This window comes from Sapajus apella, unplaced genomic scaffold (assembly GCF_009761245.1).
Source record: "Sapajus apella isolate SASKATOON/1434 unplaced genomic scaffold, GSC_monkey_1.0 scaffold36, whole genome shotgun sequence".
NCBI classification, from domain to species: Eukaryota; Metazoa; Chordata; class Mammalia; order Primates; family Cebidae; genus Sapajus; species Sapajus apella.
The window spans coordinates 21,314,685-21,342,342 of NW_022436976.1; the positions used below are offsets into that span (position 1 = coordinate 21,314,685).

General features: G+C 40.6%; 1 protein-coding gene across 2 annotated transcripts in view; it reads right to left on the reverse strand.

Annotated features, from left to right (window-relative positions):
* The window catches only part of CACHD1 (cache domain containing 1), a 228,469-nt gene that overhangs the window by 70,264 nt on the left and 130,547 nt on the right, over nt 1-27,658 (reverse strand). For both annotated transcript variants that reach the window (XM_032296745.1, XM_032296744.1), the window contains exons 4-5: nt 27,093-27,199; nt 709-835 (exon numbers count right to left, since the gene is read on the reverse strand). In XM_032296745.1, the coding sequence (XP_032152636.1) occupies nt 709-835; nt 27,093-27,199 (234 nt within the window). The remainder of the gene's footprint in view (nt 1-708; nt 836-27,092; nt 27,200-27,658) is intronic.

Consider the following 27,658-nt stretch of genomic DNA (forward strand, 5'->3'; position numbering starts at 1 on the left):
AAAATGGTGTGCAAAGTGGGCACCCTGCACTAGAGCTCCAGATGTTCTGCGATCAAACATTTGACACCGCGAACAGGAAACTGTCGGGATTAAATGGGAAAGTGTATCTGCTTTGGGGGTTCTATAATTAATGAGTCTTGTCATACAAATTATCTCACCATTATTGCCCTTCTGGCTACATGGTAGAATCCCAAGTCATGTCTTCGAGTGAGAAAAGCAGGATGTTAGCGATTTTTAATCCAATGCTTTCTGCACACCTCAAAACTTCTAGTAGTTAAAATCTGCATGTAAATTTCATCCAGTATGGCCAAGCATGTCACCATGGAAAGGGGGGTTGAGTATCACAAACTCTACTCTGAGATATGTTCTAGGGCTGTAGTATAGAGAAGATACCATCATTTACATTTCAAAAAAGAAGTCTGAAACTCTAAACATTCCAGGTATTTCACACAATTTGACTTCACTAGTAAAGTGGAATTTTTCATATGGCACATTAGATAGCTATAGAAAAGCTCTGGGTTTTGTAATTTACCCTTCCCTGGCATTTCATATCCACATATACTAAATGGTGAATTCACTTCAGAACAACTGCAGATTTCTGAATCCACAGCTTACAGGCAGTGCCATAAGCAGAAATGAGAAGTTTTATCTTTCATGTAGATCACTCTGAAACAATAATTAAAAACGTTAGCATGCAAGTCAACATACCTACTACGGTGTTCATAGCTGCCTTTACACCGGAACTTGTGTGCTGGGAAAACAGTGAAAATTCCTTCTTCTGAACTGAAATATTGCCACTTAATTCCAGGGTTGGATTTCAGGTTGTCTGCAAGAACTAAAGGGGTGAGGAAAATGAAATATAATCGCCAAATCCACAGGTGCATGCAGGCACCACTCCTCAGGCATCTGTTTTGCATAAACTGCTTGTAGTCTGAAGAAATCCCACGAGATACAAGGTTGTAAATTTCCTATGAAGCATTTTCTTTCTTCCCCTTAAAAACTACCCCAAGAACAGAAAACATAATGTTTCAGCTAAGTGAAGTTATTACTCTTAATATTGTAACGTGACGTTGTATGTCTTGGATTATTTTTCCAGCGCAAATGATTCATTTGCATTAGTCTCTGCCCACACTGAGCTGGTCCCTGTTGGGCTAGCACACACTAGCTGGCTTGGGGTACAGTCTCTAACTGTGGAAAACAATGATGTTAATAGGCCTCATCACCAGAGGGACTACTCCTGTGACCTTAACCTTGCCTTTACTTCACAATGAAGGAAACAGCATACACAGCACTTAAAAAGACAGGCCATAATCATTCGGTAAAGCTGTTACTTACGGAATGATTTCTCTGTGCCAGGTGCTGGGATACAAGCTTCCTTATGTTACCTGATGTCATCCATAAAGCAACCCCAAGATGTAGGTGGTACTGTTACCACTACTTTGGAGTTGAGAAAATATGCTTAAGTGATTTGTCAAAGACCTCATCAGTAAATGGCCAAGTTGGGATTCAAACGTGGCTGTCCTGACTCCTGTGTTCCTCACATCATGCTGTACTGCCTTCCTTCCTATCTACACAGCAACCCTACCACTGACCTGTCTGCCATTCCCTCAGCCCAAGTGCCAGCTGCCTTGTTGTGTGCAATCCTATCCCACAACCTCCATGAAGTCTTTCTTACCCTCTCCTGCAATCAGAATTCCCTCTCTTTTCTGAGCCCTTAGAATCTTTTGCTCTGCTCCATTCTGACTCAGCTATTTATTACCCACTTACTATGCGTTGGTCACTGCTTTATATTTGGCAAGATATACAAAGAGGAGCAAAAAACAAGCCTTATTGTAATAACTGATACACAAGCAGAGTTATACAGATGGAAATGGAAAAAAAAGAAATTCAGTAGAGGGAAGATTCTGAGCAAAAGTAAAAAGGAAGGGATGCATGAGGTGTATTTGACCAGAAAATATATTAACCTTTAAACACCCATGTGATCAAATAAGGATCTGTTTGTATGACTTTCAGGGCTGAGGCATGACTCTAACAACAATGATGGATTTTTACCTCTATTGTAGACAAAGAGCTTTCACACAGGATATTTAAGTTTCATCAAATAATACATGATATGTAGTCTTATCTTCATATGGCAAATGAGGAAACTTAAGCTCAAAGAAATTAAATGGTCCCTTATAATACTGTCATGTTTTATTTTCTTCATAGCACTTATCACCATCTGAAATATCATTTGCTTAATACCAGTTCATCCTTCTCTTCTCCCTCCCCAGCCCCAGTTAAATGTTAAGGTCCATGCAATTGGACCTTGTGCCTTGTGCCCCATATAGGCTAGAACAATGCATGCACAGTGAGTGTAAGCAGTTCCTACACAAACGAATATCCACAGCTAGCAGGTGGTAAGATCATGTCTTGAACATAGCTCTTCTGATGTTTCTCACCAATCCTTTGGCTTCAAATAAAAGTGGGTGGACTAATTATAGTATTATGTTTTTATACCATACGTAGCATCAGGAATTACATTCTGAAATGGGAGCTACAAAGATTTGCAGGATATTGCGGGGGTGATGGTTCCCTGGGAACTCAGGAGCAACAGTTATGTGCCTGCCTCCCCTCCTCTAGAGCATCATGAACTCCAAGAAGGTAAGACGATGGTCTACTCTGTCTCCTTGACACTCAGGACAGTGGCTGTCCTGTCCTGGAGGTTTGGTATATTAGCAGGACTGAATTCCTATCTTTGTATTTCTAATTTTTTTTTGAGACAGGGTCTCACTCTGTCACCCAGACAGGAATGTAGTGGTGGAATCACAGCTCACTGCAGCCTTGATCTTCTGGGCTCAAGTGATCCTCTTGCCTCAGTCTCCTGAGTAGCTAAGACTATAGGTGGGTACCACCACACTCAGCTAATTTTTTTATGTTTGCAGAGACAGGGTGTCACTATGTTGCTCAGGCTGGCCTCAAACTCTTGGCCTTCCAAAGTATTAGGATTACAGGCATGAGCCACCATGCCCAGCCCTGAGATTTTATCTGAGAGACAGATAGGACTTGCTTCCAGTCTCCACTGTCTCTAGTTCACTGCATTTACATCCACTATTATCCTGATATCTGCTTGGCTTTGACCAAATTTTCATGATTTGTTCTTCACCTACCATGGGCAGGGAACTGCTTTTTGGGATGGAAATAAGGAGAGGGAAAATATTAAATCCTTACCTACAAAAGAAAGACTAATTGAGGGAGATTGGAAATATACACTAAACCTTTAATTAATAATTATCATAGTGTCTGATTAAGAGCTTGGGTGAGGTACAAAGAACAGCTATGGAAATCCAAAGACAGGAAAGATCTACCTGTTGTCATTGAGATGGTGTTGGGAACAAGTGCTGAGTGAGTGTCTATGACCCTCTAGGCATTATGCTAGGTGCCTTCTACACAGTATGGTGGACTTTTGCCATTTGGGCATGTACATTGAGAATATACCTACCTCCCAAGGTGATCAATGTGCAAGAGGAGGGGAGTAGAGCTTTATAGCAGGGTCACTACAGAGTGCGCTCAGTTAGCAAGGCAGGAAGCCAGAGGCCAAGTTCCTCTCAATGACTTGTTGAAAGGCAATGTACATATAAGTATACAGCATTTGCTGTTGCCATCTACATATGATGTAGAGCACAGAGTGACAATATATTAAACTCCTTTCCTTTTCTCCATCCAAGTGAGGCTCACCATTTTTAATGTTTTATTTACTTTGCAGAGGGTCTTTCTGCCATTAAACAATGTTTTCTGACGACTATCTTTTCGAGCCATGGCAAATGCTTTGATTGCTTTCCAAAAATTAACACATGTGGCAGCCATGAAAATATGTGGTTGGTGTTAAAATGCCAGTTTCATCTTTATTTCCTGCATGTACATACTCAGGTATGACTTTAGTGCTGGCTCCACCTATCACTGGAACAGCTTCAAAGCATGAGGCAAGATAAAGACATTGGTCAGTAAACCTCATTTTAGGCTAATCGTTGTCAATGACTTACACAGAAGAAAATGCTGGGACAGCATGTGACTGGACCACAAAAGTGCCCCATGGTGCTGCCTCTATCAACCTGCCACTACCTGAAACATACGCCCAGAGCCAAACAGAGTTATACCTATGTGGGGTCTGATGAAACAAAATGGAGACTCGACTGTAGCAAACATCTACCAGACATCTGCATGAGCCAGCTTTGTGCTTATGCTCCCACATATACCATTTAATTATCACCTCAGCAAACCAGTCTTTTAACAGGCACTAAGTTTTCAGGTATTTCAATTAGAATGGAGTGAACTCCATAGACACTTAGGAACACCTTTTTAAAAATTAATTTTTAAATTTTAAACATTTAGAGGGTACAAATGCAGTTTTGTTACGTGCATATATTGTGTAGTGGTGAAGTCTGAGCTTTTAGTGTAACCATTACACAAATCGTATACACTGTACCCATTAGGTAATTTCCTTTTCTTTCCTTTACTACAACCTCTGCCTCCTGGGTTCAAGTGATTCTCCCACCTCAACTTCCCAAGTAGCTGGGATTACAGGCATCTGCCACCATGTCCATCTAATTCTTGTATTTTAATAGGGACGGGGTTTCACCATATTGGCCAGGTTGGTCTTGAACTCCCAACCTCAAGTGATCTGGCTGCCTCAGCTACTCAACGTGCTGGTATTACAGGCGTGAGCCACCGCACCTGTCCTCACTAGGTCATTTTTCATCCTTCGCCCGCCTCCCACCCTCTCACCTTTCCAAGTCTCCAACGTCTATCTCTCTCTCTCTCTCCAAATCCACATATTATTTAGCTCCCACTTATACGTGACAACATTCAGTATTCGACTTTTTGCAGGAACACTTTAGAATTCCCACTCATCCCCTATCCCTAACTGCTTTAAATGATCAGATCTCTGTATAGAAACTTTCCTTCAGTCTGGCACAGTGATCAGCCAACTTCTGTAATGGGCCAGATAGTAAATATTTCTGGCTTTGCAGACCATAAGGTCTTTGTCATAATGACCCAAATCTGTCCTTGAGAGGGCAGACATAGATGTTTGTAAATGAATGAATGGGCTGTGTGCCAATACAAGTTTATTTACAAAAATCACTGGCAAGCTACATTTGTTCAGCAGTCCTCCAACAAAGCTATGCAAAACATACTACACATAGGACTTAAAGTATTTCCAAAGCCTTAGAGTTTTAGCTGTTACATCCCTTTCCCTTCCTAAATTCCTCATGCATACCAAGGGGCTGTAACACATTTTATCCTCACAAAAGTCCTAGGAGCAAAAATTATTATCTCCAAGTGACAGCTGAGGAAACAGGCTTGGGGAGCTTGTTTTTGACATGCCTGAGGTTTCACAGTGGGCAAGAAGGGGCCATGAGAGTCAAGGGAGTCTGTGACCACAGTGCCTGTCTTCTTGCCTCTCTGCCAGGAAACTTGCCCTTTGTGAGACATCTGGCTGACATGAGTGTGTGTAAACATGGAAGAGGCTTTTTCTCCACCTAGTCTCCTGGGGTCTGAAGCTTTAACCTTGATCTCACATTAGCACTGTTCTCCAGACAGCCCTGCCAACCCCTTAATAAAAAGGCAAACATTGCCTTTGGAAGTAAAGGAAAGCTCAATGACCTCATTTAAAAGTAACATCTGTAACAATAAACAGGCTACAGTGAAACTATTAAAAGGGGAGCCAATGGGAGCAAGAATGTTTTAAAAATAAATCAGAACTCACATAGTGCATGATACATTCAGTCTCACCACAAAGATCATTCTGGTTCATTATAATCATCTCAACACCATAGCACAGTTTCAGGCAAGGTTTCTCCAATTCGCCTGCTGAGGACTCTTTTGGCATCTGATTAAATTACATCCATTATTTGGTACTATCAGAAGATGATGGATATGATGGTAATGAGGCCCCTGGGGCCCAGAAGTAATCTATCAATGTGCTGTGCATCTCAGGTGGCCCCTCTCTGACCTAGATGTGGAGGTGAATAAGAGCCTTATTATCCACACAGGCAACCCAGAAGGGGCTTCCCCCATTCCTATGAGTCAGTTAGGTGTCTAGCCGCTGGATAACCTGGGCTGGTGTCCAACCACAGGGTCCTGCACACTCACTCTTTCCTCAACAATGTTGGAAGTGGTCCAGGATAAAAGCTGGGCAAACGCCCAACCCGTTGAGCAGTGATGCACAGCATTAGGCTTTAGGCGATTAATGGGCAGGGTCTGTATCTGTCTAAATTGCTCTACACACCTACCTCAGACAGACACATGTGCAGGAGGCAATAAATGGTTTTTTCCTAAGTGAAGTTTATCCCCAAGTTAGTTACTACACTCGCTTAAGTCTGCCTCCAGTGTTTTACCTCTTCCTACCTTCTGCTCTGCGTTATCGTTGTTATAGGTACATTCCAGCTCCTCCATCCCTAGATTCTAAGATCCTTGAGGGCAAGATCTATACATGACTCATCTCTGTATTCTAAAGCAGAGACTCCCAGTTCTTTTCACATTGAGGCACATACTCTTTGAGATCTGCAGGATTGGTATCTGTAGCACACAGGCTGGGATGATCTGTATTTTTGTGTGTTAGGTTCTAAAATCTTACTTTCTTTTAATGCCAATTATTATTAATTATTATTATTATTTATTATTATTTTTGAGACAGAGTCTTGCTCTGTTGCCCATGCTGGAGTGCAGTGATGCAATCTTGCCTCACTGCAACCACCGCCTCCCAGGTTCAAGCGATTCTCCTGCCGCAGCCTTCTGAGTAGCTAGGATTACAGGGGCTGGTTACCATGCTCAGCTCATTTTTGTACTATTAGTAGAGACGGGGTTTCACCATGTTGGCCAGGGTGGTCTCGAACTCCTAACCTCACATCATGTGCCCACCTCAGCCTCCTCAAGTGCTAGGATTACAGGCATGAGCCACCAAACCCAGCCTAATGCCAAACTTAATAAAAAAAATAAATTAAATATTATGACTACATCAATATAGAAGCAATGATAATATTAAATAGGTCTTAAAATGCTAGACACTCCCTTCTCCAAACACCACTGCCTTGATTAAGAAAGTCTGCCGATGCAACCAGCATAGAAATAGTTAGGTAAATGGAGAGATAAAAAGTCTTCTTATGTGAGTTCATGGGTCTATACATGTCAAAATGTACTAACTGTACATGTTAAACATGTGAAGTGTACTGGATGTCAATTATACATCAATAAAACTGTTTTGATAATAAAACAGTGAAAATGTATCGAGCATCATACAAAACGGTTTCATATATGGTGTACTACTTTTTATAATTACTCTATGGGTTTGTTATTACATTCCCATCTTATAGATGCAGAACTAACATGCTCAAGGCTGCAAGAACACAGCATGATTTGATTGATTTAGGTATGCCTGCCTCTAACACTACATATAGTACTGCCGTGTGTTAAGAAATACACGTTGGATGAATTAGCAATCAACAGACAAAAAACTTACTGAGTATTTTTGAGAGGCAGAAAAAATGTATAAACATGCAGGTATTTCTCAATCAAAATAACAGATTTATTTGTAAATATACAATGTAAATAAGTACAATTAAGGAAATACATAACAAAACAAAATAATTTTATAATTGGAATAAAACCGAAGGCGAAACTGACCACTAAACTGCTGAACGGCTAAAACTGGCAAACACTAGCTGGGTAGTTCAGGTTGGTTTGCCTAGAAAATCGCACAGACACAAGCTACTGCTTAATAGGTAGAACTGGTAGTAATTACAGCATATGTGACTCTGAGCAACCTTAGACACTAAATAGCATAAGTTAGATAAGAGATGGGGTTTTTATATAACTGAGATAGTAGTTGCACCTTTAATCATTTTGAGGTGTTCAACAGGTTAGAGATGTGCATTAGGTGGATTTTATTTTTCACTGTCAACTTGAGCAAGTATAAGAAAGCCATTTGGAAATGGCCTGGTACTATTTTGCATTTTCTATTTAATTCAGGTTGGTACTTATCAACTAGAAAAAAGGCCCTGGTAAATCAGAATGGACTGGGAATGAAAAGCCACAGGTTCAAGTCCCATCTCTTAAGACTGGCAAGCTGCCTGACCTTAAATTTACTCTCTATCTAGCATCCAAAGGCTTCTTTCTAAAATGTAAATCAAATCCCCTATTGCTTTACTTAAAACCTTTCAAAGGTTCCCTACTGTACTACACTTAGCATTAAATTCAAACTCTACAAGGCCCTGCATGACCTGGCTTCTTCCTATTCTCCAACCTCACCTCTTCCCCCTTCAACTCACTACACTGTACATCAAGAGCCAATTCTTTCAGTTCCACAAATATGCCCTTGGTACAAGATGATCCTTAGGCCTGGAAAAATTCTTTCTTCACTTGTCATATAGCTCTTTTTTATCCTTCCGGTTTCGCCTGAAATTCTACTTTCTCAGAGATCCTTCCCTGACCACTCTTGATTCTTATCCTGTCTTATAGTACCCGCTATTTTTCTTCATAGCAAAAACTGGTAATGTCCTGTGTATTCTTTATGTAGCTATGTGTTAGTATCTCTTACATAGAGGAGCCATAAGCTCCATGGGGAAGGAAGTACACAGATTTACAACTAAAGAGGAAGAACAAACTTCCAACTGGCTTTGATCAAGTTTATATAAAAAAAGGGGAAAAAGGGACCATCCTCATTCCTCCTGACTTAGAAGATATAAGTCAGCACTATGAGACCATTATCAGTGGCCCAAGACTATATATATATAGATATGGAATGTCCAAGTGGTACCAGGGAAAGGTTATTTAAATGAACATATGGAGAAAACTTAACGTTAGTCTTTTAAAAACACGAAGCCATCACAGGTAGCTCACTGTGATCACTAATGACCAAGGGCAAGAGGAAACATTTTCTCATTTCAAGTATTCTCATTACAAGCATTTTAAGTATTTGCAATTTGAAGTATTAATTATCAGAGCAACCATAAATCTTTTGCTGTAAAGTCCTTACAAGCAGGAATGATGCCTAATAATTTACGATTATTTGGATAGAGTCCAGCAGACTATCAGTGGGCCGGTGGAATTTGAATCTGGCCCTAAAAATTTTGCTTTTGGATTTTGCTGCAGACTGGGTAGTGAGAATCTTTCTATTTGACTGTTAGTTCAGGACAATCCTCCTCCAACCAACTCTAAGGCACAGGATCTTAATAGTTTCTGTTCCATAAATGCTCTGGTAGTCTAGAGAAGACATAATCTTTGTAAAACATACAAATAAAACATTTAAGATTATAAAGGAAGCCTATCATAAAAAATAGTTTCCAAAATATTACAAATTTAATATATGTGTTTCTTTACTAATGCATTAAGAAAGATTAATGCATTAAGAAAGAAGGATTATGGTAGGTCTCATACCTTCCGTAAGTTGGAAATCATGATGAGCGTACACAATATTTCAAGATATAGTCAACAACTGTTATGTGAGATGAAAATCACCATGACTTCTTTGATGACAAAAATCACTGGTATGAAAAGCACACTATGGGTTGTTCCCTTGATTTATGAGTGAATTAGAGATTAATTAAAATAAAGTTCTAATTTATTTAACATCAGAATGCATGATTCTCTCAATTCTATCTGTGAACTCTTTAGGAGGGGATGAGGTCTGTCTCTAAGGGACAATGCACTCTTGTTGATTTTGATATTCATATGAATTAGAAATCTGCCTACAAAGGAGGCTTCACTGTAAGGGCACTTCTGTGGTGATCACTCTTATTAAGTTGTATTTCTAAACAGCTACATGTAGGTAGGGCTGGAAGATACCTCTATACTCATTGTTTCCAAAGTCAATACAGTCTCTATTTTATATTAAGTTCACAGCAGCTCAGAAAAAATCAAACTGCTTTAAAAAATTAAAACATTTAAGGCCTATGATGGCTGGATGAAAAAACTGATACAAGGTGCTGCCAGCCCACTTCTCCTTCTCTAAACCTTCACCAACTAAAAACTCCCAGGGTGCCAAGTAGATGACAATAAGTAAGCAGGGAGATGGGATTTAGATAAAAATCACAATAACAGATCAGGCATCATTCTAGATATTTTGCTTATATATTTTTGAAGTCTCGTAACAATTTATTTTATAAGGTCAATATAATTACTGTCATTTTACAAAGCAGAAAACTGAAGCTGAAAGAGGTGAAGCAACTTATCTATGTCCATACAGTTATCATAACTAGAGGAGGCAAACTCTGACCAATAGTCATCTTGCTTTTTCCCCCTCCTTCTTGTCTATCAAATATTTTATTGAGTCCTGATTATGTGTAAGGCACAATGTAGGGATCATGCCCTCTGCTTTTGGGTCTAGAACACTTTCTACTAAGCCAAGGGAAGATTCATGGCATGCAGCAGCGAGAACATCGATGAGGGTACTTGAGAGAGGGGTGCTCTTAGATCTGACCTCCAGTGCTTACCACCATTCCAAGATGCTCTTGCCCATTGTATCCCAACAGGTAAGGCTCTCAAATATAACCTCTATTTGATCCCCACACTATGAAATACTGACAAAGTAATATAAAATAGAAACTGGTCTTCTGACAAGCTCTGTTCCCTCCATCATCCTCTGCGTAAGGACTTCAACAAGTTGACAATTTCTTAGTTACTACGCTAATTCTAAGCAAAACCCCATAATTTTGTAATAACCACTGGCTTATTTTTCTTCAGCCACAGCACACAAACTGTTGTCAGATAAGCAGCTGAAAAAATATGCCTTCCTCCTTTCAAGCATTCTTACTTTCCATTTGTTGAGTCTCGAGACCCTCCAGCATACAGTGTGCTAAACTCTCCATGAATAATTCTAACAGATGGGTCCCAGATTCCCTGACCCCCAGACATTTTCCTTCCATCATCTAACTGGTTCTTATGTCATCAGCCTCTGCAGTCAAAAACAAAAACAACCATGTCCCCCTAACTCCTTGCCTGTTGTCTTTAATGCTTAAATCACCTCATCCAGGGGAAAAAGATGAATTTTTGTTGGGTTGTGACTTTTGTTTTTCTCAACAATGTTGTCCGCCAGAGGTAGGGACACACAGAACATGCTCGTAACGGAAAGCTCATTGCCTCCCATCTCAAGGAATTCTGGACTTCCTCATGCCCAGCCCAGCACCACTCAGAAAAACACACCAAGCTGTCGACCTTCTGCAGCTTGCCAAACAGAAAATGCAATAGCTATCCTAAATACACAGAGGCACAGACACACGAAAATACACATACTTCTTCAACAGAACAAAATCGACTTAGCACCTCTTAGTAATGTTCTGTGCAATAGCAAATATTTTGGAGGAGAAGAAAATAAATTAACATTCTCAGGATTCCAAACAAAATCTCCAGCATCATACCTTACCCCACCTTCCTAGTTCACATCTCTCACTTACATCTTGAGTACTGTTTCGCCATATATGATTCTGGAGTGGCCATATATTCCAGGGACCACAGGATACACTTTATCCTGCTCCAGAAGTGGTAAGCATATTGAGCACTTGACCATGTACCAGGAAAGGCTTTTATCTGCATTGCCTCAGTTAATTACTAAAACAACAACCCTATGAGGTAGGTTTTATTTATTATTCAGGAAGCCAAGGCATAGACGGGTTAATTTTCCAAGTATTTAATAACTAAGATAAGCCAGAATGTGCAGGTTGACCAAAGAGATGTGATTATTATAATTTTCATCTTTCTTTTCTTTTTTTTTTCTTCTCTCTCTCTCTCTCTCTCTGTCTCTCTCTGTCTGTCTGTCTGTCTGTCTGTCTCTCTGTCTCTCTCCCTCTTTCTTCAAGTTTCACTCCTGTTGCCCACGCTGGAACGCAGTAGCACGATCTCAGCTCAGTACAACCTCCGCCTCCTGGGTTCAAGCAATTCTCCTGCCTCGGCCTCCTGAATAGCTGGGATTACAGGTGTGCGCCACCATGCCTGGCTAATTTTTTGTAATTTCAGTAGAAATGGGGTTTCACCATGTTAGCCAGGCTGGTCTCAAACTCCTGACCTCAGGTGATCTGCCTGCCTCGGCCTTCCAAAGTGCTGGGATTACAGGCATGAACCACCGTGTCCGACCATTATTACCATTTTCTAAGCTAAGGATACTCTGGTTCAGAAAGGGAAGAGTGACTTAAACCCTAAGCCCCAAAAGGGACCTAGACCATGTTGCTCATCTGCCACCACACTGATGATGCTAGTTAAGGCCCATTGCAAAAGTTAAACTAATGACAGTTGGCCAAACCTGCTCCTGGGGGCAACTCAATGATCCTTTCCTATCTCCTTGTTATTATTTTAGTCTAAGACTAAGGAGCAGGCATCCTCAAATCCCTGATTCTGTTCTGAGCTCACAGCTCTTTGTTTCCATTCTAGGTTAATTATATAATACAAAAATAACCAGTCCATTCTGTCCTTGATTCACTTGAGACAGCCTGGTCACGGGCTCAGGGAACCTAGAATAAACTTCTGTGATAATCCAAAACAGTGGGGCTTCTTCCTAGCATTCCCAGAGGACCCAAAGGTCCAGGTGATCTTCAAACATTTATAAAAGAAACAACAGAAAATTAACAAAACTGTAGTTCTCAAGCCTAGAAGATCATCACAATTTTTGGAACCCATAGATTACCAAGCCAACATTCTGATTCACTATATCTGGGTGGTGGCTGAAGAATGGTTTTGATGTTTTTTTGTTTTGTTTTGTTTGGTTTTGTTTTGCAAAGTACCCCAGGTAACTTGATGTTCAGTTTGGTTTGGGGCAAGTAATCCAAGACCTTAAACTCAATTTTCCCATCTGTTTGCTTAGCTTCTTTCTCTGTCTTTGGCCTATAAATGTTTTCAAGTTTCTCTAACTTAAAAAAAATTAGCAATAACAATGAAAAACATTCCTAGATCCTATGTTATCAGTAACCTTTCCCCTTGTCTCAGCTATGCAACTAAGAAGAGTGGTCTACAGTGATTCTCTACGTCTTGCCATCACACCCAACCTGCAGCTTGCCATTTTGTTTATGCCATGGCCCCTTTCCACTGCCTTCCTTGCACTCTTGGATGACCTTAATAGTCTGGTCCCAGGTACTCCTTTTTCCGGGCTAACCATGTTTCCTTCTATTTTCTATAAAGCTCTTTTGCCTCCCCTATAGATCAGTTAACATCTCCTCTAAAAAATGAAGATCATAATTGCTCTTGGTGTCTATAGTAAGAATAAAATGAAAGCATAAAATGGTTTATCAGATACTAAGAAGCAATGGACTGATTGTCTTGAATACATTGAGTGTTTGGACTCATCACAGACAGTTTCATGTGACTCTAGAATACCATTATTCATCTGTATAGTCTGTGTGACTGCATATCATGGGACATTTATGTGTGCCGATTTGCTACTTAGCTAGGGAAACCACTGCCAACTTATAGAAAATCACGATCACAATCCTTTTTTCACTGAAGTCCTTCAAAAATCTTGGTTATTCTGTTATACAGAAGAGAAAACAAAACCACAATAACCCTAGTGTCTTTCATTCCTTCTTTCAATTAGAATTTACTGTATACCTGCTATGGGCAAGGCACTGGATTGGGCACTTGGCATACAATAAATAAATAAAAAGAAGCACAAGTTCAAGTAGGTATCTAATTTAAAAAATCAAAAATCTTCAGTAAGAATGTGCCACAGAGTAAAGTCATAAAGAGTCGGAGCTGAGCCAACACAATCCTGGAGGGCCACCCCAGCTTCCAAGCAGTCCTGGGGTTGGCGGAGGCCTTCGCTGAGGCTGTGTAGAAGCCCTGCTCTCTCGCACTCTCAATTCTGCTTTCCTTCCTTTCCCCATAGGCTGCCAAGGTCCATCTCATGGTCTGCTTCCTAAGAAAGCCAAGCTGCTACAACAAACGAGAAATTCTTATCTAGAAGGGTCGGGGAAGGTGACAAGGAAGTTGGGTCCTGAGGAATAAGCAATGTTTTACATGTCAGAGATGGCTGGCAGTGTGCTGTAGGATGAAACAACAATGTGATCAAAAGTATGGAGCAGGGATGGAGATGGGTGATTCTGAAGAAATGAAAGGGATTTCCTGAGGCTAGAGCCCGGAGGACTTAAGGAAAGGGAACAGAAGATGGGGTTGCAGGGTCACCAACTTGAGCTTAGATGTAAAGGAGAGCCATCAGAGGCTTCTGGGAAATGCAGTTACAGAGGAGACTTTTCAAAATACTCAGTGTGTGTTCAGGATGTATGGAAAAAGAGGGACGAGAAGCAGGAAAACCTTTTGGGACGCTTCTACGTTAATTATTCTTCTAGAAAAGAAATGAGGATGTTAATTTACCACAGTAGCAGGTGAAAAACAAAGGGGATTCAAGACTCATTGTTAGACTCCAGAATCTGAGCCAAATTTCCTTTTCGATGAATAGAGGACAATGAGACTTATGTCACAAGTCAGTGTACCAAACAAGTGCCACTCATAGGCAGATGCCCAGCAGGGTGTCTAGATCAAACAAGAGCAAGCTATAGGCAAATGCCCAGCAGGGTATCTAGACCACAAGAACAACCCATAGGCAGATATCCAGCAGGGTGTCTAGAATAAACAAGAACAACTCATAGGCAGATGTCCAGCAAGGCGTACAGAACAAAGAGCAACTTGTGGGTAAATGTCCAGCAAGGTATTTAGACCACAACAAGAACAACCCATAGGCAGGTGTCCAGCCAGGTGTCTAGACCAAACAAGAGAAACACACAGGGAGATGCCCAACCATGTGTCTAGACCAAGCAAGAAAAGCAATCCATAGGCAGATGCCCTGCAGGGTGTCTAGGCCAAGGGAGAAGAGCAACTCACAGGCAGATGCCCAGCCAGGTGTCTAGACAAAACAAGAACAGCCCACAGGCAGATGTTTACCCAGGTGTCTATTAAATGGGAGCAATGCACAAGGAGATGCCCAGCCAGGGGTCTAGTACTTAGTCAATACTTGACAAATATTCACTCATTTATTCACACTCTCACTTGGACAATGATGCGAGTTAAGTCAAAATGAATAAAACCCAGAGAAGCACTGAGTGGAAAATGCTGAGGAAAAAATTCCCAGTGTAACCAGAACGAAGGCAATACTGATTATGACAGGGAACCCAGACTGTGGAGCAAACTCAGAGGAAAGTTTGTTTTGCGGTACCTACAGGACAATCACAGAGAGATGTGTGTCCTGAAGCTGGTTATTCAATACATAAACTCAGAAACAGATCAGGTCTGGAGCTAGAGATTGTGAATCACCAGCGTCTGGCAGGAGCTGGGAAGCTGGCTAAACTTAGAACATTCAGGAAGATTACGATTAGTGAGGTGAGAATGGTAAGAGAGGATATATGGGGACATCTACTCTGAGCAACAGAATAAACAAAAATGAGCCCCAGAAGAAAAATAATAAGGATTAAGCAAAGACATAAGAGGATAAATAGCAGAAAATAATTTTATAGAAACCAAAGGATAAGAGAGTTTCAAAAAAGAGGCTTACATGTCTACTACAAAATAGTCAAGTAAAATTACAGAGGAGTTACTTGAAAGCCTTCTATGGAGCAATGGTATCCTGCATTTTAAACACATAGCCATACCTTGGAGATATTATAGCTCATTTCTAGAACCCTGCAACAAAGTAAGTAAAGCAATAAAGTGAGTCACAAGAAGTTTTTGGTTTCCCAGTGCATATAAAAGTTATTTTTACACTATACTATGGTCTGTTAAGTATGCAATAGCCTGATGTCTTAAAAATACTGTCGTACCTTAATTACAAAATATTTTATTGCTAAAAAATGCTAATGATCATTTAAGCCTTCAGCAAACTATAGTCTTTTTGCTGGTGGACGGTCTTGCCTTGATGTTGGTGGCTGCCAACTGATCAGAATGGTGGTAGCTAAAGGTTGGGGTAGCTGTGGGAATTTCGTAAAATAAGACAACAATAAAGTTTGCTACATAGATTGACTTCCTTTCACAAAAGATTTCTCTGTAGCATGTGATGTTATATGACAGCATTTTACCTATAGTAGAACTCCTTTAAAAAATTGGAGCCAATTCTCTCAAACCCTGCTGCTGTTTCATCGACTAAATTCATCCAACATTCTAAATCCCTTTTTGTTATTTCAACAATGTTCACAGCACCTTCACTAGTACATTCCATCTCTAGAAACTATTTTCTTTTTTTTTTCCCATTTATTTATTTTATTGCATTTTAGGTTTTGGGGTACATGTGAAGAACATGCAAAATTGTTGCATAGGTACACACGTGGCAGTGTGATTTGCTGCCTTCCTCCCCATCACCTACATCTGACATTTCTCCCCTTGCTATCTCTCCCCAGCTCCCTACCCCCCACCGTCCTTCCCCCATTTGCCCCCAACTGACCCCAGTGTGTAGTGCTCCCCTCCCTGTGTCCATGTGTTCTCATTGTTCAACACCCGCCTATGAGTGAGAACATGCGGTGTTTGATCTTCTGCTCTTCCGTCAGTTTGCTGAGAATGATGGTTTCCAGGTTCATCCATGTCCCTACAAAGGACCCAAACTCATCGTTTCTGATGGCTGCATAATATTCCATGGTGTATATGTGCCACATTTTCCCTATCCAGTCTATCGTCGATGGGCATTTGGGTTGATTCCAGGCCTTTGCTATTGTAAACAGTGCTGCAATGAACATTCGTGTGCACGTGTCCTTATAGTAGAACGATTTGTAATCCTTTGGATATATACCCAGTAATGGGATTGCTGGGTCAAATGGAATTTCTATTTCTAGGTCGTTGAGGAATCGCCACACTGTCTTCTGAAACTATTTTCTTTACTCATCCATAACAGGCAACTCTTCAACTGTCTAAGTTTTATAATGAGATTGTACCAACTGAGACACATCTTCTTCTAATTCTCGTTTTCCTGATATTTCTACCACATTTGCAGTGACTTCCTCCACTGAAATCTTGCTCCCTCAAAGTCAACCGTGAAGGGTAGAATCAGCTTCTTCCAAACTCCTTTTAATGTTGATATTTTGACTTTCCATGAATCCCAAATGTTCCTAATGCATCTAGAAAGGTGAATCATTTCCAGAAGGTTTTAATTTATTTTGTCCTGATCCATCAGAGGAATCACTATCTATGATAGCTATAGCCTTATGAAATGTATTTCTTAAATAATTAGACTAGAAAGTAAAAATCACTCCTTGATCCATAGGCTGCAGAATGGATGTTGTGCTAGCAGGCATGAAAACAACATTAATCTCCTTGTACATCTCCATCAGAGCTCTTGGGTGACCAGGTGCATTGTCAATGGGTAGTAAAATTTAGAAAGAAATCTTTTTTTTTTTTTTTTTTTACAGCAGGGCTCTGCAGTGGGCTTAAAATATTCAGTAAAACATGCTATAAACAGATGCCTCTAGGTTTTTTGAAAAAAGGAAGATAATTAATTCTAAACAGAAAGCCAAACAAACAAATGCATATAACTCATTTTCCCTGAAAACATCTGAGTACTGTTCTACATACAGTACTACTACCTAGACTTATCCTTCAATGACCTAGGTATTTTCCTTACATACACACTACAAAACTTAGCAACAAGGAAGTAAGTGACCACCAACCTTGATTCAAATCAATCAACGTTATATAAGCACCTATACAGTGAAGACAGAAAGGGATGTAACCATGAAGATATAAAAATAGATAAATGCTTCTGTGATCTCATAGTATGACAGAGAAGGCAAATGCATACAAAAATGGTATTGATATATGGACACCTATAAAAAAACTTCTATTATAGAGATGCTTTGTATTAAGATAATATAATAACTTTCATTTGATTTATACTTTTATGGTTCATGATATAGTTTGGCTCTGTGTCCCCACCCAAACCTCATCTTGAATTATAATCTTCACATGTTAGGAAGAAACCTGCTGTGAGGTAACTGGATCATGGGACAGTTTCCCCCATGGTATTCTCATGATAGTAAGATCTCACTAAATCTGATGCATTAAAAGTATTTGGCAGTTTCCCCTGCTGCCACCTCCGGCTGCCATGTAAGCCATGCCTTGCTTGCCCTTTGCCTTCCAACATGATTACAAGTTTCCTGAGGCCTCCACAGCCACGTGGAACTGTGAGTTAATTAAGCCTCTTTTCTTCACAAATTGCCCAGTCTCAGGTAGTATCTTTATAGCAGTGTGATAACAAATACAGAAAACAGGCGCTGAGGTAGTCAGGCATTGCTATAAAGATACCTGAGAATGCGGAAGTGGCTTTGGGACTGGGTAACTAGCAGAGGTTGGAACAGTTTGAAAGACTCTGAAGAAAACAGGAAGATGAGGGAAAGTCTGGAACTTCCTAGAGACTTGTTGAATGGCTTGAACCAAAATGCTGACAGTGATATGGACAATGAGGTCCAGGCTGAGGTGGTCTCACATGTGGATGAGGAACTTATTGGGAACTGGAGCAAAGGCCACTCTTGCCATACTTTAACAAAGAGACTAGCAGCATTTTGCTTCTGCCCTAGCAATCTGTGGAACTTTCAGCTTGAGAGTGATGATTTAGGGTATCTGGCAGAAGAAATTTTTAAGCAACAATGCATTCAAGAGTTGACCTGGCTGTTTCTAAAATTGTATGTTTATATGTATGAACAAAGAGATTATCTGAAACTGGAATTTACATTTAAAAGGGACGCAGAGCATAAAAGTCTGGAAAATGTACAGCCTGACCATGTGGTATAAAAGAAAAACCCATTTCCTGGGGAGAAATTTAAGGCAGCTGCAGAAATTTGCCCAAGTAACAAGGAACTGAATGTTAATAGCCAAGACAATGAGGAAAATGTCTCCAGGGCATGTTAGAGACCTTCAGAGCAGCTCCTCCCATCACAGGCCCAGAGGCCTAGGAGGAATAAATGGCTTCTTGGGCCAGGCCCAGGCTGTGCTGTCTCAAGATGTGGTGCCCTGTGTACCAGCCACTCAAGTTACAGCCATGGCTAAAAGGGGCCAAGGTGCAGCTCAGGCCATTGCTTTAGAGGGTGCAAGCCCCAGCCTTGGTAGGTTCCATGTGGTGTTGGGCCTGTGGGTGTGCAGGCAACAAGAGCTGAGGTTTGGGAGCCTCTGTCTAGATTTCAGAGGATGTATGGAAACACCTGGATGTCCAGGCAGAAGTATGCTGTAGGGGCAGGGCCCTCATGGAGAAGCTCTGCTAGGGCAGTGTGGAAGGAATATGTGGGGTGGGAGCCCCCACACAAGAGTCCCCACTGGGGCACTGCCTAGTGGAGTAGTGAGAAGAGGGCCACCATCCTCCAGACCCCAGAATGGTAGATCCACTGATAGCTTGCACCATGCACTTGGAAAAGCCACACTCAAGGCTAGCCTGTGAAAGCAGCCAGGAGGCGGGCTTATCCTGCAAAGCCACAGGAATGAAGCTGCCCAAGGTCACGGAAGCCCACCACTTGTATCGGCATGCCCTGGATGTGAGACATGGAGTCAAAGGAGATCATTTTGGAACTTTAAAGTTTAATGTCTGTCCTGTTGGATTTTGGACTTCCGTGGGGCCTGCAGCCCTCTGTTTTGGTCAATTTCTCCCATTTGTAAGAGGTCTATTTAACCCATGCCTGTACCCCCCATTGTATCTAGGAAGTACCTAACTTGCTTTTGATTTTACAGGCTTGTAGATGGAAGGGACTTGCTTTGTCTCAGATGAGACTTTGGACTTGGACTTTTGAGTTAATCCTGGAATCAGTTAAGACTTTGGGGAGCTCTTAGAAGGGCATGATTGTGCTTTGAATTGTGAGGACATTAGGTTTAGGAGGGGCTGGGGCAGAATGATATGATTTGGCTCTGTCCCCACCCAAATGTCATCTTGAACTGTAGTTCCCATAATCCCCATGTGTCATGGGAGGGACCCAATAGGAAGTAACTGAATCATGAGGGTGGTTACCTTCATGCTGCTCTTGTGATAGTGAGTGAGTTCTCAGGAGATTTGATTGTTTTATAAGGGGCTTTTCCTTTCTGCTTCACTCTGCACTTCTCCTTGCTGCTGCCATGTGACTAAGGACTTGTTTGCTTCTCCTTTTGCCATGGTTGTAAGTTTCCTGAGGCCTCCCCAGCCATGCTGAACTGTGAGTCAACTAAATCTCTTTCCCTTATAAACTACCTAGTCTCGCATGTATCTTTATTAGCAGCGTGAGGATATGTCTTTATTAGCAGTGCCGCTCACTTGGCTTCCGGGAGACAGCCCTCTTGGTCCTCTTTCTGCCCTGCTTGGCTCCCTTTCCTGCTTCCTCATAGTTCCACAATATGTCTAAATGTGGGAGTTTAAATAAACAGATTCAGGTCTATACAATCCATTTTTCAGAACATTGCGGTATATCTATGAATAAGATTTTACTGCAGTTCAAGTCCTTATTTTCTCTGATTCCTCCCCTCTGTTCTCCAGAGCTTGAATCCTCTAGGATCAGCCTTTCATTCTATGCTACTATTCCACCAAACAATACTTGACAAGCTCACCCACAGCCTCTATGTTGCTAAATCATATGGCTGATCTTTCTAGACCCTCGGCATACAGGAACTTGTGACAAAGTTGATTTCTCCCTCTTTCTTGAAACACTTTCTTTGCTTGGCTTGAGGGAGACAGCCCTCTTGGTTCTCTTTCTACCTGCCTGACTGTCCTTCTCAGCTCCCTCTCCTGCTTCCTCATATTTCCACAGTATGTCTAAATGTGGGAGCTTAAATAAACAAATTAAGGTCTATACAATCTATTTTTTCAGAACATTGTGGTAAACCTATGCAATAAGATTTTGCCACATAAAATCTTATTTTATGGAAAAAAATGTTCAGGATATATTTGCTAAGTTAAAAAAAGGCTATATCATGATATGTAGTATAAGAGTGTGCATGTGTTTGTGTGTGTGTGTGTGTGTGTGTGTGTCTATATACACATATATATGTTGTGTATATATGTATATATGCCAGTATATGGCTAACAAAATCTTCTGAAGTCAGTGTAACTATAAGAAAGAGTTTGCAAACTTTGATACAGCTTGCAGTACAGGAATAGAGTCTGAAGGGGAAATCAGGTAAACGAAGGGAACTTGTTTTTTTAGTTCCTTAATTCTGTGAGTGCATATACATAAGTATACACACATATACATTAAATATAAACTGAATCCTATAAGCTCAAGATACTAGATTTCTCAGTGACTAAATAGTTTTTAAATGTTATACAAATAATTACATCTTTCATGACACTAATGTAATCATGAATCTGGAGCAACTGGGCATAAAAAGGAATGAGAAATTTCTAGCTTGGTTGATTTTTCTTCTTTATTTTAGGTAGAATGTGGCTTCTTCATTGCATTGTTACCAGGAAAATTTTTCTAATGCATATTTAATAGGTAATTTTCTTGGTATCTTAAAGAGAAAAACCTATAATACATAGTTACTCATTATCATTCATAGGAGGAAATGAAGCCACCAAAATTAGCTCAACAGTCTACAGCCTCTAAGGCCCACCTGTTCATCCTATCCTATAGCATTTACCTCTGTAATATGACTTATAAATGCCCCTTACAACCCGTGAATTCCGTTTCTCAATGAACACTGCAACGTTACCAAGATCGAAGTTTGCAACTTCAAATGCTCTTTAAAATCAAACGCAATAAAGAAAGTCCAGACGCTTTTTCTTTCAGCGAGAAAGACTAACTCCTACTTCACTCTCACCTCAATTGCATAACTCAAGAGAGCAAGAGGCAACTTCTCTTGGACTCTTCAAATAAACTCTCTTTAGGGATCAGGCCATGCACAAGAAAATAGCTCAGCAGGAATTTAAAAGAAAAAAAAGAAAGAGAGAGTGAGAAAGTAGGGATAAAAGCAGGAAAGAACCTGAGCAAAACATTACCAGAACCATAATATAACACATGCACTGTCAAACTTTAGTTATTTGAATAGACGCAGGGACAAGGAGTCAATTTAGAAAGTAGGAATCTGGCAGGGGTGGTTTTAAGAAGAAGAATACACGTGTGTTGGGTGAATGGACACATGACCTAGTTTTGGATAAATGAAGCTAAGAATGGTTTATAATTTATGTAAGTCTGCTTCCAGCTAGTCTGAGAGGCAATCTGAAACCGTCTTATCAATTAGGGGCCCATTGATGAATTATACACAGTCTGAAAGAGCCTAAGGCTGGACATCTTACAGATGTAAATATCAGACATGTGATAACCTATGAAGTACATTAATTCTGCTCTGAAAAGGGGCATGAGCTGTACAGGAGGAAAAAGGGGAACTCTGAGGTCAGCTTTCACCATACCCCACTCCTCTCATATTACAAATAACTGCTCAAGTATGTGGACTTTGGGATGTAGCCACTGCCTAGTAGAATGTCACAAAACTTCAAAAGCAAGCCAGTTTTAAAATACCTGAGTATTGCCAAAATCTGCTTGTAAATCTAGCTGTGTCACCTGTGCCGAGAACAACTCTTGTTATGTAGTAGGTTATACTTGAGACATCCTCAAAGAAACATAAAAATTCAAGATCTGGTCTTTATAGTCTACTAACCTCTGCCCTCTCCACACTCTTCTTCCCCACCCTCTGAGTTTTCAAACTATCTGAACTCTCGTCCTTAACAAACAAAAACTGAAACACATCAGCATTTTGTTGGGATTATTTGTGCACTGAGTTTCACTCTAAATCTCAGTAATAGGAGGTAATCTTAGTACCACCACTAAGTCTTAAATGCATATTCCCTGGTCCTCACTCTCAGCTGATGACCTTACTTTCTAATTCTCTGAAAAAACAGAATCACGAAGAAGGGAGTGTCCCCAAGTTCACATCCATCATCAAATGAGCATCTCCATCCATGTACTCTTCCTTTCCTCTTCTTTCTATGAATGAACTCTCTATGCTTCTAGGTCCTCTGCTAGTGATGCACCGTCTCCTACCTAATCAAGGAAAAAGCTCTGGCAATCTTCTCCCGTTGCTCCTATGTCAATCTCTACTGGATTGACCTTTGGCACATAAACTGGGTATAATTTCTCTCAATTAAAAAATATCTTCTTGATCTCATCTGGCCTTCCAACTTTCCTTTGAGCCAATCTCAGGAGTTCAAGTCCTTATGTTCTCCTCCATTCTCCAGAGCTTGAACCCTCTAAGAATGGAGAAGAATAGTAGCATCATTCTATGCTACTATTCTACCAAACAACCCCTGATAAGCTCACCCATAGCCTCTACATTGCTAAATCATATGGCAGATTTTCTAGACGCTCAGCATACAGGGATCAGGTGACGAAGTTGATTTCTCCCTCTTTCTTGCAACATTTGGCTTCAGGGAGACAGCCTTCCTGATCCTCTTTCTACCCGCCTGACTGCCCTTCTCAGCTCCCTTCCCTGCTTCCTCTTCATCTCAGTGTCACCTCAGCAGTAAAGCACCCCAAGACTCAGTCCCTGGACCCCTTTTCTTTTCTACACATGGTCACTTGCTACAAGATCTAAATGAGCCTCATAATTTTAGTACTACCTATACACAATGACCCTCTTGCCTTGACCATTCCCTGGACTGCAGCCTTACACATCCAACTACTTATGAGGCCCTTCTACTTAGATAGCCAATGAGCATCTCACATGTAACTTTTAATAATTTTCCTCCCACACAAACCTCTTCTCCCAGCATTCCCCATCACAGTAAATGACAACTCTGTACTTCTCCTTGTAAGTTCAAGGATCTTAGAAGTCCTTCTGGCCTCCTCTCTTACTCTCACACACCCAGTCCTCCATCCTGCCCCAGCATACAATGAACCAGAAAATCCTATTGAGTCTACCTTCAAAACATATTCAGAATTCAACCGCTTCTTACCACCTCCACTGTCACTGCCTTATTAACGCTATCATCATCTGCTGCCTGGATTTTGAAGTAACTTTCTAAATCGTCTTCCTCTTCTTCCACCTTTGCCTTGTCCACTCTGGTCTCGGCTCAGTGGCCAGTAAACCTTTTAACCTAAATCAAATCATGTCACTTCCTTGTGTAACTCTCCCACCAAGTGATGGCTTTTTATCTCATTCATCCTTACAACGGCCAGTAAAATAAGGCTGTTGGCGACCTGGCCCCCGACTGCCTCTCTGGCCTACCTACTCTCCACTCTTTCACACCACCACAGTTACAGTGGTCTTCTTGCAGTTTCCAAGCACACCAGGCACCCAATTAAAGGTCTTTTCCCAGGATATGCTGCCTCCAGCTAAACTCATAGTTTACAGCTGCCTCCAGATAAACTCAGTTTACAATCCCACTTATTTAGATCTTACCCAGGAGCTCTTGGATGAAATAGTAAGTCATCTCCTCTTTCCCCCACCAGCCAACAGTATTCCCTATGTCTCAGCTCTGCTTTACTTTTCCTTGATAGCATCCATCATCTTCTAACATGTCACTTGTTTCTATGTCTCTCAGCCCCTGGCTCCCAGATTATAAGCTGTGTGTGTGTGTGTGTGTGTGTGTGTGTGTGTGTGTCTGTTTTATAGCTCCTGACCTATAACAAAAAAAGCATTTACCATGCAGAAGGCATTTAATAATATTTGTCAAATGACTTCTAGTTGTACTTAATCCTTCCACTTCATACGTAGGAGGCCATTCTTCCAGGTTATGGCCATATACTAGAGAGGTCATTCTACCAGATTCCCTTGTGTGAACTCCCCCAATGGCTTTCTGACTCATTCAGAGCAAAAGCTAAAGAATGGCCTCTTCCATAACCTGGAAGAATGGCCTGTGCATTCACTAAGAAAAAGTAACACTACTTCTAACAATGAAGCTAGATATCAACAACATGCTCATTATCAGAAATAATGAATAGATGAAAAATAAGGCAATGAGGATGAGGCCCTGGCTGCCACAGCTTCCAGATGCTCTAAGGTCTGGCCCACTGAGGTGACTGGTTCTCACAGGGGACCATCATTCTGGACCCCAAGTGAGCACACCCCACCCTCATTCTGCCCTTTCTTATTGTCCCAGTCACACAGCCAGGAGGGTAATAGAGCTTCTAGAATCTCAACACCAGACTTAGGATCTATTATCGGAAATGTGTTAAGGAAGGTACTGTCTACTAGAAAGGACTGAAAATGCATTTGAAAGTAGTCCATAATTCCTTCTTGTTTTATTTTTTCACAATTATAAAAACAACAAATGCTTAATTTAAAATTAAGAAAATAAGGAACTAAAAATATCCCACTGTTTCATCATTAAAAGATAACAACATTCATGTGTGATCCATCTAGATCTTAGATAAATACACACTAATTTTTAAATATTAATTCTCATATAAATGCACATGAATTCTTAAATCTTTGCCAGGCGCCATGGCTCATGCCTGTAATCCCAGCACTTTGGGAGGCCGAGGTGGGTGGGATCACCTAACGTCAGGAGTTTGAGACGAGCCTGGCCAGCATGGCTAAACCCTGTCCCTACTAAAAATACAAAAATTAGCCAGGTAGGTGGTGGGTGCCTGTAATCCCAGCTAAACCCTATCCCTACTAAAAATAAAAAAATTAGCCAGATAGGTGGTGGGTGCCTGTAATCCCAGCTACCTGGGAGGCTGAGGCAGGAGAATGGCTTGAACCCAGGAAGCAGAAATTGCAGTGAGCCAAGATTGCGCCACTGCACTCCAGCCTGGGTGATAAAACAGGACTCTGTCTCCAAGAAAAAAAAAACGCTATGAATTACCATGAGTTGTGAAAAATTTAACATACAATGTTGGATTACAGTATATATTTCTGGATCGCTCACATCTGATCCTATTCAGAGATTGTTATTTCAACCTCAAGTCCTCAGACCCAGCGACATCTCTCGTGTACCTGGGAATGTTTTAGGGAATAAACTAAATTTGGAAACCTGGAGACTGGAGTTCCAACTTTGCATCCTGTGCCAGTTGTGGAATCCTCCCCATTAATTTATCTGCCCATTCCATGCCCTTGTCTGCCTTCTTTTGTTATTTTGTAATGAAAACTATTCTCATTTAGCTTCCCTTCTAATAGTAAACCTCACCTGCTACAGAGGCTTCCAGATGATCTGACCGGTGAAAAAAGATATGCCTAGCAGATTTAGGTTGGATCATTTATCTAGCAGCTATAGTTTATTATGCCTAAGAAACATAAAGCTTACAGCTTATTCTTTTTAGACCTAATAGATAACATGATTTGTGTAGGTAATTCCCAAAGACTGCATACAGTATCTGCCCCAAATTAAGACCTACTGGGGCCCTAAAAGTAAATATTCTGGTCCTCTGACTTCCTTTTGGGCTTTATGTGTCTACAAGAGACCTGGAATTTGGGAAGTATAGTTCTTTATGTTTAAGGATGCTTTGTTTTTCCAGCAATAAGGAAAGTCTTAGGAGGTTCCTATGCTTTAGATTGTTTTTCTTGGTAAAATCTGAGGACTGGAGATGGTATTATTTCTAAAGTTCCTTCCAGCTCTTAAACAATGAAGCCTCTAGGTACTGAGGTGTATCAATCAACAAGAGTACACAGGAGAAAAAGAAAGAGAAATATGGAGTGGAACTCTAGGGCAAGAAAGTGGAGATACCCTATCACTTTGGAGCTATCAGTATCTATATAAATACAAGTACCCAGTAGTTCTTACCACGGTCTACAGCTGAGTTCCAATGAGAGAAGAAGAAAGTTCAGCCTTGGTATATGTTATTATGGCCCTAAGTTTAGTAGTAGAAAAGCTCTCACAGCATTAAAAAATCCCAAAACAGATTATAAATTGTAACTAGGGGATGCAAAGAAAATCCAATACCTCCTATTGCAAAGATAACTGAGCCTCTAATTTAACCTTTAAAATAACAGATGTAAAACTGATGATAAATGAGGTAATAGACTGAAAAGCCCAGAAAGGTAATTGGCACATGCCATATATAGCTATCTAGTAGAAGCTTAAGATGTAAGCTTGATTTTTTTTCTTCCTCTCCCTCTTTTGAGGGTTAACTTTCCAGCAAGAAATAGCCAATTTTAAGTATATAATACTTCTCTTCAAAAAGGAAAGAAAAATATTTGAAGCAATACATTTATTCAACTTGAATGTAGCAGAATACAGTTTATCTTTATAAAACCAACAGATTACTGACCTGAATTTAAGTCTCGTCCTGGATTGAAGGCCCGGCTGTTAACAGTAGTAGAAAGTCGATCACAACTAATTGTTCTAGACACATTGGTATTAAAGTTCCCATCGAATCTGAAACAATAGAAAAGAATTAGCAACACTCATTCAGTCCAGAGAAACCAACCAACAAAAATAATGGTTTACACTGTGTACAGAATAGGTCAGCCCATAAACAGTACAATTGTGATTTAGATTTAAATATTCAAAAATATCATTTCAGAACTGTATGTGTGTGAGGGTGTGGGGGGAACACCTGTATCCACAAGGTTTTAGAAATCAAATTCAGTTCTAAGATAAAAACAAACAACCATTCTTCAAATCAACTTTTCTCCAATGAACTTAAGTCAGTACTATTGATAAAATCATATAGAAAATAGATGACAAAATCCAAAGCAGAGCTTCAAAAAAATAATAATAATCAGACGGCAGCTCTGATGTAAACAGAATTCTTTAAATTATCCTATTTGAAAACCAATGACCAAGTACAAAAATAGGCAGTGGTGAAGGACAAAGAATGGGTGTAGAGGAGGA